This window comes from Agelaius tricolor, unplaced genomic scaffold (assembly GCF_023055355.1).
Source record: "Agelaius tricolor isolate 1412-34295 unplaced genomic scaffold, bAgeTri1.0.p SCAF_15, whole genome shotgun sequence".
NCBI lineage: Eukaryota > Metazoa > Chordata > Aves > Passeriformes > Icteridae > Agelaius > Agelaius tricolor.
The window spans coordinates 20,331,725-20,346,234 of NW_027269275.1; the positions used below are offsets into that span (position 1 = coordinate 20,331,725).

The 14,510-nt window shown below is 47.5% G+C and overlaps 1 protein-coding gene across 5 annotated transcripts in view; it reads left to right on the forward strand.

The window, feature by feature from the left end:
- The window catches only part of ZC3H18 (zinc finger CCCH-type containing 18), a 45,389-nt gene that overhangs the window by 4,919 nt on the left and 25,960 nt on the right, over positions 1-14,510 (forward strand). For 3 of the 5 annotated variants that reach the window (XM_071440840.1, XM_071440839.1, XM_071440841.1), the window contains exons 2-9: positions 1,175-1,773; positions 4,383-4,467; positions 5,239-5,387; positions 5,789-5,881; positions 7,255-7,412; positions 9,094-9,126; positions 10,597-10,714; positions 13,001-13,281. In XM_071440840.1, coding sequence (XP_071296941.1) covers positions 1,189-1,773; positions 4,383-4,467; positions 5,239-5,387; positions 5,789-5,881; positions 7,255-7,412; positions 9,094-9,126; positions 10,597-10,714; positions 13,001-13,281 — 1,502 coding nt within the window. In that variant the 5' untranslated portion in view covers positions 1,175-1,188. The remainder of the gene's footprint in view (positions 1-1,174; positions 1,774-4,382; positions 4,468-5,238; positions 5,388-5,788; positions 5,882-7,254; positions 7,413-9,093; positions 9,127-10,596; positions 10,715-13,000; positions 13,282-14,510) is intronic. The other 2 variants (XM_071440842.1, XM_071440843.1) reach the window with 1 other exon arrangement.

Below are 14,510 nucleotides of genomic sequence, written 5' to 3' on the forward strand. Positions count from 1 at the left end.
TTATGCCATGGGTTTGTGGCAGCACTAAATGAACTTGCAGAGAGCAGCTGGAGTACAACATGAAAATGAAGATGATTTGTAATTCTATGGCTTTTTTTAAGGGTATTTAGAGCTTTTGTGTGGATGTGACCCAGTCAGCTCAGCCATTTCCAGTCAGGCACTTCTTTAATTTATCAGATTTTTGTTTCTGGAGTAAAAGAAATTAATGTACAGCCCAGATTTTTTCCCTGTTTTGCACCCTGACCTTTTCTGTTGTATTTATTTGCTTTTTTCTTGATGGACATGGCATTTTTAACTTCCACCAAGCACATGTTTAGACATTTTCTAGGAAGGTCTCTGTGCAGGCAGCTGGATCTGCTGCTCTGAAGGAATTTGGGGGTCTTTACTGAGGGTTCTGCCCCCTCAGGTGAGACCCCAGCCCAGGGGGATCAGAGGATGGAGCAGCTCTGCTGGGAGGAAAGGCTGCCAGAGCTGGGAATGTTCACCTGAAGAGGAGAAACTTTGGGGCCTGCAGGATGGAGAGGGACTTTGGAGAAGGGATGGGGGACAGGACACAGGGAATGGCCTCAGGCTGAAGGAGGAGTGCAGGGATAGGTGGGATTTTGGGAAGGAATTGTTCCCTGGGAGGGTGGGCAGGCCCTGGCACAGGTGCCCAGAGCAGCTGGGGCTGCCCCTGGATCCCTGGCAGTGCCCAAGGATGGGCTTTGGAGCAGCCTGGGACAGTGGGAGGTGTCCCTGCCATGGCAGGGGTGGGATGGGATCTTTATGATCCCTTCCAACCCAAACCAGTCTGGGACTCCATGAAATTCCAGCCTCAAGCTCTGTCATTGTCTGTGAAGGGCAGCACACTCCAGTCTGGGGCAATATTGCAGCCAGTTCTTTGTGCAGTTTAAACTCTGAATTTCCCTCTTGAAGGATCTATGAGAAACCATATTCCTGAATTTCTGGCATCCCAGAATGGTTTGGGGTGGAGGGGACCTTAAAGCTCCTCTCCCTCCAAACCCCTACCACGGCCAGGGTTGGCTTCCTCAGGGCCCCATCCAGCCTGGCTTCCCAGGAGCTCCAAGAGCCTTTCCTTGGGAAGCAAAGCACAGGAGAGGGATCCCTGAGGGTGGGTGAGGTTTCCCTGCTTGCCCCGTGTGCTGCCCATAACCAGAGCTGCTCTCTCCCGCAGGCTCGCGGGGACTGATGGACGTTCCCGACAGCCCGGAGCGAAACCCCTGCTCTCCTGAGGAAGAGGACCAGCAGCTTTCTGATGAGGAGGTCCTGAAGGAGAGCGGCTCAGAGCGGGAACTCGATGGGGAGGGTGGCCAGGGGAGCCTCCTGGGCGAGGAGGAGGAGGCAGGCAGGGCCCTGAGCCGGGGCGAGGAGGAGGAGAACCACTCGGACGAGGAGGATCGGCTGAGCGAGGCCAAGTCGCAGGAATCCGACACCAACGAGCAGGGCGTGGAGCTGAAGAGCCCCCGGCCCCGAAAGGGGGAGGAGGAAGACAGGACAAACGACCTGGAAGTGTCCTCTGTCACCAGGGAGCTGGATGAGCACGAGCTGGACTATGATGAGGAGGTTCCCGAGGAACCCAGTGCTGCTGCTGCAGAGGAGGACGGGGAGAAAGCTGCTGGGGAGGATGATGAGGAAGAGGAGAAAGGAGATGATGCCCCTGAAGATGAGAAGAAATCCAGCAGCAAAAGTGATGATGAGAAGGACGGGCAGGATCCCCTCAAGGAGAAGAAGAAAGAAGAGGATGATGGGGAAATTGATGATGGAGAAATTGATGTAAGTAGGAGGTGGGCAGAGCCCTGGGGTGGTTCAGAGCTGGTTGCTTCTCCCTCTGCAATTCCTTCCTCCCCCTGGTGGGAATATCCCTGTCCCTGGTGTACAGGGAACCCTTTTCCCTGGAGGTAAGGCCAGAGCATGGAGCAGGCCCTGGTCTCAGGGGTTCCTGTGCTGAACCAAAACTTGGTGCCAGAGCCATCAGAATGAGCTTTGTTACCTCTCAATGTGGGGAGGCTCCAGTGCTGTAAGAAACTGCCCTGCCTCAGCTCCAGGGGGACTTGGGAATGATGCTGACAGCAAATCCCATGGATTGGGTGGCCAGGAGCTGTTCACATTGAGGGGCTGGTGCTGGGGGTGGTTGTGCTGCTCAGACCCCGATCCTGGGCTGTTCCAGCAGTATCTGGATGCATGGAAGGGCAATGGAAGGTGCTGTGGTTTCTGGAAAATACCCAAGGCGTGGTTTGGATATAGGCTCAGGGATGTGCAGCGTTTCACAGCCCTGAACCAACCGAGATACTCAGAAAAATCAGAAGTGGGGTTTAGTTGCAGGTGGGGATTAGGGAAAATCTCACCTTTAGCTATGGCTGTGCTCAGCAGGGAGCTCTGCAGAGCAGCAGCTGTTCTGTGCAGCTGAACAGCAATTTCCTCCTTCTCTATGAAGAAAAAAGGGCAAAGCAATTCCACTGAAACCCCTCCTATGGGCTCCTGGTCTGGAAGTGCATCCCAGTGGGGGGAGTGTAAGGAGGAGCTGCTGGTGCAGAGCACCTGGGCTGGGGTGTGGGACTGTCCTGGGGACAGCAGGGAAGCCCTGGAGTGACCTGGGGTCACTGCTGGGGCTCCTCAGCTGAGCAGGGGAGATGCTCTGTCCTTGCAGCCCCATTCCTGTGGGTCTGAGCTGGCCACAGGAGCCTGGGAAGCTCCTGGAGCCTCACTGCACACATCCTCCTCCCTTTTCTCTAAAGAATCATGTTTGGTGTGGTTTTTACTCTTCATAATTCATTGACAAGTTTAATTGCTTTCAAAAATGACACAGTTTTTCTCCCTCATGCCCATCCTGGCAGGTGATTTTGTTCAGCACGTGCTTTCCAAAGGTTTTGTGTATTCCTGAATCAGTTAGAAGGAATCCCAGTATGTTATGGGCAGAAAAAAAAATTCCTGGAGTCCTGACTCCATGCCTGCTCCTTGATTAAAATATGAATGCTCTCCTTTGGAGCCTGAGGCATTCTTGGGAGCTCTCCTCACAAAGCAGGAGATGAATCTGTAGCCTGGTTTTCATACATTAACTCATAACAGCATTCTCAGCTGCCTGATTCCAAGGAGACCTCCCAGAAATAAATACTTCCCCTTTTGTTGCAGACTTCACACAGCTCTTTTGAAAGCAGCAGAGTGGAGCTGGTTCTCCCATTCATGCAGCACTGAAAGCCAGCCCCAGCTTTGGGGAAAACTTCAAGCTCTGCATTTTCTTCTGCTTTCAGCCTCCTGGCGTGGAGGGAGGGGAATATTAATGCAAATTTTAATTGGAATATAAGTGCAGGCTTTTAAATCCGTTGCTGTTGAGGAGAGCTCTGTCCCTGGCTGGCTCAGGCATGCAGCAGCAGAGGCTCTTCACCCTCCTCTCTGTGCTCCTGGGTTTGTCTGCAGCCAAGGGATGGCTTTTTCCTTCTTGCCAGCTGCTCAGTGGATCAAAGGAGGGAGTTTTCCTCATCTTTTGCACCCAGGGAATGGCTGTTGCCAGGCAGAGGGAAGGCCCATCCAGATGCTCCCTCTTCACATGTTTCACATGCTGAAAACAGAGAAATGGAGGCAGAGAGAGAGGGAAAAACAGGGTGTCCTTTGGGATAAAATCCTGATTTCCTGGCCAGGTACCTGTGACACCTCTCTGGTCTTTGTACCTTTGCCTCCTGCATCCCCAGCTCCTTTCAGCTCCTTTGGGCTTTTCAAGTGTAGCCTAACAAAGCTGGGGAAAGTTTTCTTTTTTCCTTGGAGAAAGGAGAAAATGCTGGTATTTCAAACTTCCAAGAACTTTTCTTCTGGAGGTGTTTCATGGCTGTTATTTCTTAATCCCGGAGCAGCCTCCAGCTACCAGAATTCATTCCTGGGGCTGCAGTCCCTGGGGATGAGGCAGAGTTTTGTTTGAGCTGGTTCCCAACTCCAGTGTGGAGCTGAGGAGTAGAAGGGAAGGTGGAGATGACTGGAAGAAATCTGTTTGATTTATCCTGAAAAGTTCCTTTGTGAGATTGTCCCTGGAGAGGGACTTTGGACAGGGGCATGGAGTGATAGAACGAGGTGGAACTGGCAGGATTAATTTGGATATTGGGAAGGAATTCCTGGCTGGGAGGGTGGGCAGGCCCTGCATCCCTGGCAGTGCCCAGGGCCAGGCTGGGTGGGGTTTGGAGCACCCTGGGACAGTGGAAGATGCTTTTACAGCCACCTGGAATCTTCTGTCCTCACCTTGTGCAGGTGCTCTGGGGCATTCCTGTAACCTGACCTTGTTTTTCTCCCGTGGTTTTGCCCCAGGGTGGCTCTCAGTGTTTGCACAAGACTGGGAAATGTCAGGTCCTGCAGGGCATGCCCCACATGAAATGTCAGCTTTGTTGTGTCTGTTCCAGGATGATGACTTGGAAGAAGGGGAGGTTAAAGACCCCAACGACAGGAAGGTGAGGCCCAGGCCCACCTGCCGCTTCTTCATGAAAGGTAACCCCACCCTGGGGGCTGGGAGGAGCCAGAGCTGCTGCCCTTGCTCCTGGTTGGGGAATTTTCTTCTCCATTAAGCTGCTGTTACATGATAAATTCTGCCCCAAGCGTCCTCAGTGTCAACTTGCTGTTTGTTGGTGGCCAAAGCTGAATTTTCATGGAGCCACTACTCAAAAAGGGCTTTGCCCTCAGCGTGGTGAGCCTGGAGGAGGTGAAAAAAGGGAGACTTGCAGGGGTTTTTGGAATAAAACACAGAGGCCAGGCTGGACAGGGCTTGGAGCAGCCTGGGGTAGTGGAAAGTGTTGGGATTGGAATTGGATGGGCTTTAAGGCCCTTCCAGCCCAAACCATTCCATGATTCTGTCCCAGTTTGTTTGGGATGCACTGTGGTGCTTGCTTTGCCCTCAGGTTTCCTGTGAAAGGCAAAGCTCCCAACTGGAAATGTTTGTCATTAACAAATGAGGATCTCATAGGCTTATTCCTACATTTAATTAACAGTGTGTGTCCAGCCCTCCCTCCTTCCCTTCTCCCCACTGGAATAAGGTTCTTGTACATTGTTCCATCTGTGTGTGGGTCTGTTTGTCCTCTCTGGCAGGTGGAGAGTGCCAGTGCAAACAAACAGGTAAATCCCAACCCAGCTGGAGAGGAGAAAAGTCAAAACACCTCCAACAACATTACTCCTTAAAGGGTTTTACCTGCCTGGTGGGGTTCTGCTGGCTGTGGGGCTGGAGTGCTGCTGGGAGCAGGGTCTAACAGCTGTGTGTTCCCACAGGACACTGCACCTGGGGCATGAACTGTCGCTTTATCCACCCCGGAGTGAACGACAAGGGCAATTACTCACTCATCTCCAAACCTGAGCCCTTCTCCCCCAACGGGGCCCCTCCCATGGGCCCTCACCCGCTGATGCCAGCCAACCCCTGGGTATGGAACCTCTTCTGGCCATTCATGGCTTCTGCACCACCCTCCCCATCCCTGCAGCGTTCCAGGTGGGCTTTTGGACAGCCTGGTCTGGTGGGAAGTGTTCCTTCCACTGGAACCAGATGAGCTTCAATGTCCCCTCCAATCCAAACCATTTTACAATCCTGGGATTTTCCTCCTCTTTTTTTGACCTAATACCTATCAAAATTCAACCCCCAGTTGGATGTGTGATTTTTAAATGGAGATCTTGGAGTTGCCAGTAGAGGGGGGTAGAATTCCATGGTTTCCCAGCTTAGTCCTGCTGAGGCACATCTGGAGTAACTCTGAGTAGCTTTACAAAGCACAGCTTTGCTGTTTAAAACTAACTCAAGTGTCTTCTCCTGCTCTCCTCACCTTTCCAACAGGGAGGCCCAGTGGTTGATGAAATCTTACCTCCACCTCCTCCAGACCCTCCAACAGAAAGTGCCTGGGAGAGGGGACTCCGGCATGCTAAAGAGGTAAATTCCTTCCTCAGGGAATTGCTGGCTGCCTCCAAAATCCACTGGAGGAGCTCTTTTTGGAGCACAGGTGTCTTGCTCTTTCTCTATTCCTTTTGCCTTTTAATCTGTTAATTGTGATTTGTTGTACATCACAATTGTTAGACAGCCAAGAGGAGCACAAATCCAGGTTAGGAGGGGTTATATTCAAAAAATAGTGGGAATTCGTGGCCCTCAAGTCCAGCTCTCCACAAAGCAAAGCTTTATGCTGATCCAATTTGCCTCCCTTCAGTGCCTGTTTCTCCAGTTTGTGATCGCTGCAGGGGGAAACTTCTGTTTCCTGCTGTTCTGTGAGCTGGTGGAACATGGAATTAATCAGGAAAAGTCCAATATCCTGCACATTCTGAGGGAAGAAGGTGCTCTGGCTGCAGGAAACCTCCTGAGGGCAGGATTTTTAATATTCCAATTTCTCCCTGCCCCAGGAACCTTCTCTCCTCACACTATTTTTGTGCTCTTTAAAAAGGTATTAATTTTTTTTTTCATTAAAAAAAGGTATTGAAAAGGTATTTGTGGTGGTTTCAATCATTGGCTTTTCTGGGTTTGGATTGAAGGCACTTGAGACAGTAATTTGTGTTGGGACTCAAGTGTTTATTATTTCTTATTAGTAAAACAGTCTCACTACTGTGAGCTCAGCAGCTTTTCATTAGAAGGCACAAAATGGCCAACTGTCTCTTGTTCCAAGGTCTTTTAAGACTAAACAATCTAATTAAGAGCTGACACCTGGATTATTTTCCCTTTTAACCCAATAACTGATCCCACAGAGCCCCCAGTGCAGACTTTTCTGCCCAATTACAAAATGCCACCCAAACCCAAGAAGAAGGAAGAAGAAGCATGAAGAAGAAACCCAGGACAGCACCCTGTGCCCTCCATCTTGCTTCCATCCAAAATATACTAAAAATCCCAGAATCTAAATTTCTCACCAAGTGATACACCTCCACTACTCTCTATAATAATAATAATAATCTATATTATGGATTATAGATTCCACTTTTGTGGATTCTAGTCTATTCTGGAGTTTAGGAAACTTTCTCCATGAATGAGGGTCAAAGTCAGTGAAGAAGAAACCCAGGATGACACCCTGTGCCCTCCATCTTGCTTCCATCCACAGCACACTACCACAAAACCTAAATGTCCCACCAAGTGATACACCTACACTGCTCTCTATAATCTATTTCACACTTTTGTGCATTCCAGTCTATTCTGGAGTTTAGGAAAATTTCTCCATGACTGAGGGTCAAAATCAGTGCTGCCCTGGAGGTCAGGGCACCCCAGAGCAGACAGAGAAATATCCCTGGGTTTCCACAGGTATTAAAAATGTTCTTCTCTTTAAAAAGGTATTAAAAAAGGCAACAATGAGGAAAGAGCAGGAGCCTGACTTTGAGGAGAAGAGGTTCACAGTGACCATCGGGGAGGACGAGCGGGAGTTCGACAAGGAGAACGAATTCTTCCGGGACTGGAATTACCGCATCACCCGAGACGTGCGGGACCCCGCGTAAGAGACAGCCCAGGGAGAGACACCTGGCTGGGACTGCACTGCAGGGAGCCTGCCTGGGCTTCCCTGTGCCTCCTCCACACTGGGGATGGCACAGGGAGCAGCTCCCATCAGCAGGAGGCTGAGAGCTTGAGCTGCCTCCGCTCGCTCCGGTTCAGCCCCACCTCCCTTCCCAGTCTCCTTGAGCCCTTCCTGCCTCCAATCTCCTTTGGAATTCTGCTTCTCCTGGGCTCTCTCCAGCTCTGCATTGCCTCCCTCACACCAGTGTGTTCTTCCAGCTTTTTTTCTCCCTTTTTTTCCTTATCCCAACCATGAGAATTTAAAAGCATTCCAGCTGAGGCTGGGAAGTTGGAGCGTGTTCAGTGTGCAGGAGCTGGTGGCCCCAGCTGGGGCAGAACTGATTTAACAAACACCTGGGCTGGTCCCAGTTAAAGCTGGTACCTGATTTAACAAACACCTGGACTTGTCCCAGTTAAAGCTGGTACCTGGTTTAACAAACACCTGGACTGGTCCCAGTTAAAGCTGGTACCTGGTTTAACAAACACCTGGACTGGTCCCAGTTAAAGCTGGTACCTGGTTTAACAAACACCTGGACTGGTCCCAGTTAAAGCTGGTCCCTGGTTTAACAAACACCTGGACTGGTCCCAGTTAAAGCTGGTACCTGGTTTAACAAACACCTGGACTGGTCCCAGTTAAAGCTGGTACCTGGCCACAACAAGCACCCTAAATTTAAGTGTTCAGGGGATTGGGGTTTTCAGGTAAAATTTCAAGATCTCAAACCCAGCTCTGGGAAATTGTTTGGTAGTTCTCGAGCCAAGAAAAGGAATGGGAAGAGAATTTTTGGGAAAGAGGCTTGGATTCTGCAGGAGTACAGATGGATTTGTCTCTCCTTGCTCGTGCATCCTCTGTTCTTCCTACATGGACAGATTATGGAAATATTTCCACTCCCAGAGGGTTTGCAAGGCTTAGTTCTGTTTATTTTAGAGTGGATGAATTACAAAAAAAGAAAAAAAATCTGAAAAGGAGTAGATTAAGCTTTTGTTCAATATTCTTTGATTTGCTCTGGAGTGCAATTCCTTTCCCTAATTAAAAAAAAAATACAAAAAACCCTGTCCTCAGTTCTGCAGCCTGAAGGAAAAGAAATTTCTTAAGTATTAATATTTTCCTGAGTTTAATTAGCTCTGGATCTTGGGCTTGTGTTCCTCTGAGGCACCTGGGGTTTACAGTGTTCTGGGGGCTGTTCATCCATTGTCTTTATTTTATGACTGTCCTATAAAATGCACCAGCAGCATTTTGGGCCTCTCTGATGTAGGAATTGTTAAGAGCAGGCCTGGTTTTCGTGTAGTCCAGAAAAAAAAATGTATTGCACATAACCAGTATTAAACAAAACTCATCCAACAACTGGAATTCCTGAAAATTCAAGGCTGTGTGAGCAGGCTGTGGCATTAAAATATCTTCATTGTGTGTGAAGGGAAAAGTTATGAATCTGCTGCTGCAAGCTCTAGAAAATGCTGATTTTTCTCCTCCACACACACAGTTTGTTGCCCAGCTGGACACCTTGCAGCCAACTGAGCACTGGAAGTGCAGCTGGGATGTGGAAAATGCTTTCAGCACTGTCTTGTGACGTGTGGAGTTGTCTCAGTAGTTCATGAATCCCTTTTTCTTTTTTGAATAACTATAGGGAGGTGGACATCAAAGAAAACATTAACTATGGGTAAGCAGGTCTTTGATTCCAGTACTGTTACAACTGTAAGAAAATTTTCCTTTGCCTTTTTTTCCATTGCATTTCCTCCAACTTCTGGGGCCACAGACAGACCCCTGTCCCCTCAGCAGCTGAACTCAGGGGATAGATTGGATTATTTTTGGGGTGGTACCAATTATTTTTTAATGATATAAACACTGAATTACCCAAGCACACAGCAGTGATCCTTTTTGAAATTAAAAAAAACCCTCCAATGTTACAGGAAGGGGAAATTTGAGCTGGAGGCTGTGTGAAAAAGCAGAGTTTCCTTTCTGGCATGGCTTGAAATGCTTTCCTGTCTCTTGGAACACCTGATGTCACTGAATCCAGGCTGCTCTGGGGTTGGCATCAGGAGTTTGTTGCTGACTGAAGCATCCCAAATCCTGGTTCTCCTTCCCTTGGCTTATTGCTTCAGTCCAAAAGAGAAATCCTAAATTGTTTAAAAGCACTGAAAGAAATACAGGTACCACTCACAGGGCAGCACCTACATCTTAACCTGGTTTAGGTTATTTGGCACAGTAAAAATTCAAAATGTGTCCTCTTTATTCATTTTTTTAATAAATCAGAGTCTCAATATGGATAATCTGGAATTTGGGAGCACTTGCTGTGTAATCTTAGCTCTGCCACTGACTCCTCTGTGGCCCTGGAAGTTTCTTACTCCCTGTACCCCCTCCTCATCCTCACAGTGGACCTGATATTTGCACTCCAGGTGCTGGGATGTTGTTGAGTTGGGGAATTAAAACCATCAAACAATGTAAATAGAAATCAGGAGATGGAGGAAGCAGCTTTAAGGAGGGTGGGGTTTCCATCCTTTTCCTCCCCAAAAATTCTTCATTCTGCAGTTGTGTGTGTGCCACCAGTCCATGGCTGGGCCAGCAGCTGATTCCCACTGGAGGACATCAGCTGGAGAAGTGGTGCCTTCGTTCCAGGGGGTCATTCCAGGTCCAGAGTGCTGCTGACCTGCCCCAAAGCTCCACTGCTCCCTGTGCAAAGCTCCTGTCCTGTACTGGTGGCACTGGTGGCAGCCATCACTGCAGGGGCAGGACCTGGGGCGCTCCTGAAGGAGTTTGGGATGAGCTGTGGGTGCATGGGCAGAAATCCCAGCTCTCAATCCCTGAGGCAGAACATGTGCTGCTCCCTTTGCAGGCACTGGAAGGGGCTCTCAAAAGCTCTTTCTGTGTTTGCACCGCATTGATTTGAAGGCTGAATTTTTGGCAGCTCTTTTTTTGGTGTTTATCAAGAAAGGTTTGTGCTTTTCTATGATAAGCCTCACTTAAAAAAAGGCTGTTTGGTTGGGCTGTGTAGAAAATAAACATCTCTGCACAGCCCTGCTGCATTGAACGTGGTTTTGTTGTCACAGTGGCTGAGCTGACCTAGCACACAGAGTTTTTGTGGTGCCAAGGTGCCTTTTCCCTCTCTAACACTCCCTGTTTTTCATTGTAGGCTTGATCCCTATGCAGATCCCTATTATGACTATGAAATAGAGCGCTTCTGGCGTGGTGGGCAGTATGAGAATTTCAGGGTTCAGTACACAGACCCCGACCCCTACCGTAACTACAGAGTAAGTAAGGAACTCCCCCCTTCCCCCTTTTCCTTCCTGACTTTCTTCCAGGTTCTTCTGGGCCTTGGCACAGTTCCAGGGCAGTGCTTGAAACAGGAGTTTTCAAATAGTTCAGTCTTGGCTCGGTCCCAGCACAGAGCACGCTGGAGGTGAGGGGATGGAGGATGTTCAGTTCCAGCACCACGAGGGTGAAAGCAGCGTGCCAGGCTTGGGAGGAGGCTGGGAGGCTGCCTGATGGAAAAGGACATGGAGTGCTGCTTGACAGTGGCTGAGAAGGCCACTGGCACCTGGCATGGCCACAGCCCCAGGGCAGGGACTGTCCCCTGTGCTGGGCATGGCTGAGGCCACACCTGGGGCTCTGGTCAGGTTTGGGCCCCTCCAAAACAGACACTGAGGGGCTGGAGTGTGTCCAGGGAGGAGAATGGAGCTGGGAAGGGGCTGGAGAATCCTGAGGGAGCTGGGGAAGGGGCTCAGCCTGAGAAAAGGAGGCTCAGGGGGGACCTTGTGGCTCTGCACAGCTCCTGCCAGGAGGGGACAGGCTCTGCTCCCAGGGGAAAAGGGACAGGAGGAGAGGGAACAGCCTCAAATTGCACCAGGAGAGGATTAGATTGGATTTTAGGAAAATTGTTCCATGGAAAAGGGTGTAAAGCATTGGAAAAAACTGCCCAGGAAAGTGGTGGTGTTGCCACCCCTGGAAGTGTTCAGAAAACCTGTGGATGTGGCACCTGGGGACCTGGTCAGTGGTGACCTTGGTGATGGTGCTGGCTGAAAGTTGCACTTGATGATCTAAAGGTCTTTTCCACCCTTAACAATCCCATGTCTGAGGTGGTTCCTGCTCGTGCTCCTTGGCTGCTCCTCAGTGTAGCAGTTGAGCAGTGCTTGCCCATCCTTGGACATCTTGGAGAGGGAAGGAGTTTCCAGGAAAGAACCTGGTTGAAAACTTCAGAAAGGCTCTGAACCCTTTCCCTGCTCTTCCTTTCCCCTCATGCAAACTTTGTGCCTCTGGAACAGTGACCAAACTAACCAGTCCTGCTCGGAGAGCATCTTTTCAGTGCTTTCCATCAAATCCTTTCAAAAGTAGCTTTTCCTTTCCTCTAAATCCTTGTTTTCTGCAGGACAGGAGCCTGGGCCTCACTGTGGCCACACACGACCAATTATTTTCCTGGTGCTCATTTGCAAAGTTAATTATCTGCTTATAGAAATGATCAGCAACAAGAGGAAAGACTTGTAAACATCAATACATTTATTTAATAAGCTTCATAAACCAAATTAATCCAAGCATTGCCTTTGAAAACAACAGTTGTGTGGTTGTATCCAGGGTCTGCTCGGCAGGATCCAGATTATTGATCCCCATGTCATTGGTTTGCAGATTATTGATCTCCATCCTTTGCTGAGGGAGGGCGGATGTAATCCTGGCATTCCCAGGATTGATCTGGAATTGTAACTCCTGGCATTCCAATGTCATTGATTTCCAGATAATTGATCTCCAGATCATTGATCTCCATGACATTGATCTCCATGACATTGGTTTGCAGATTGTTGATCTCGATCCTTTGCTGAGGGAAGGCAGATGTAATTCCTGGCATTCCTGTTCATTGATCTCCAGATTATTGATCTCAATCCTTTGCTGAGGGAGGGCAGATGTAACTCCTGATTTTCCCATGTCATTGATCTCCGGATAATTGATCTCCATGTCATTGATCTCCATGTCATTGGTTTGCAGAGTATTGATCCTTTGCTGAGGGAGGGCGGATGTAATTCCTGGCATTCCCATGTCATTGATCTCAGATTATTGATCTCCGTGTCATTGGATTGCAGATTATTGATCTCCATATCATTGGTTTGGAGATTATTGATCTCCTTTGCTGAGGGAGGGCAAATGTAATTCCCAACATTCCCAGGACTGATCTGGAATTGTAACTCCTGATGTTCCCATGTCACTGATCCCCATGACATTGATCTCCATGTCACTGATCTCCATGTCACTGGTTTGCAGATTATTGGTCTTGATCCTTTGCTGAGGGAGGGCAGATGTAATCCTGGCATTCCCAGGATTGATCTGGAATTGTAACTCCTGACGTTCCCATGTCACTGATCTCCATGTCACTGATCTCCATGTCATTGGTTTGCAGATTATCGATCTCCATGTCATTGGTTTGCAGATTATTGATCTCGATCCTTTGCTGAGGGAGGGCAGATGTAATTCCCGTCATTCCCAGATCTGCCACCCTTTGCTGGGAGCTGCTCCCACAGCATCACCGTGGTTTCTCTGTTGTTTTTTCCAAGGAACGAGAGCGAGAACGGGAGCGGGAGCGAGAGACCCGGCAGCGGGAGCGGGAACGGGAGCGGGAGCGCGAGCGGGAGCGAGAACGGCGGCAGCGGGAGCGCGAGCGGGAGCGGGAACGGGAGCGCGACAAGGAGCGGCAGCGGCGCAAGGAGGAGTGGGAACGGGAGAGGGAGAGAGTGAAGAGGGACGAGAAGGACAGGCAGCACCGTGACCGGGACCGCGACCGGGACCGTGACAAGGACAAGGACAAGGCCAAGCCGCGCTCCCCGCTGCTCCCCAGGTGAGTGTGAGCTGTATCCTGCCTGGTGTGATATCACAGCTGTTGCCATGTGACAATGGCAAAGGCCATCGTGGTGCTGTCCACAGGGGTCCCAGGACGAGGGAAGAGACGAGAATTTTGACTCTGTATTTCAGAAGGCTGATTTATTATTTTATTATATATCTTATTTATACTATTTAGTATAGTTTTAATATAATTAATATATATTGCATATTAATGAATATATATAATTAATATATATTATATACATAGTAAATATAATTAATATATATTATATTAAAACTATACTAAAAGAACTATAAATATTAAAACTATACTAAATAGTATATATAGAATTAGTATAGATTATATATTAATTAATATATAGAATATATATTATATTTATAGTTTATACAATTAATATATATTATACTAAAACTATACTAAATAGTATATATAATTTATATATACTAGTATATATAATAGTATATACTATATATATACTATATATAGTACATATTAATATATATATTTTTTAATTTTAAATATATATTAATTAAATATGTATTATTTTAATTTTAAATATATTATAATATATATTTTAAAACTATACTATATTTTAGTATCATTTTAATATAATATATAATATATATTGTAATATATATTAAAACTACACTAAAAGAACTCTACATATAACTATACTAAATAGTATATATGTTTAATATATTTTATATACTAATTAATATGTATTATATATAGTGTATATAATTAATATATATTAAAATTATACTAAAGGAACTACAAATATTACATTAAAACTATACTAAAAGAATAGAAGAAAGGGTGGCAAGGAATAGAAAGGAATGGAATGATAATAAAATCTTGTGACTGAGTAGAGTCCGAGACAGATGGGCTTTGGCCATTAATTAAAAACAACTACACGAGCCCAATCAAAGATGCACCTGTTGCATTCCACAGCAGCAGATAATTACTGTTTACATTTCGTTTCTGAAGCTTCTCAGCTTCTCAAGAGAAAAAATCGTAACAAAAAGATTTTTCATACAATATGTCTGTGACATTGGATGTGCTCTGAAGGAATGCTGGAAAACTTGCAGAAATTAGTGGGAGTTGGTTATGTCTGTCAGGGGCTTCTCCAGGACGGCCCGGTTCTCTTTTGACATTAAGGAGGATATGAATTGGCAGGCTTCAGTTTGCTTATTGTCTATAATACTAATATTGAAGGAGATTTT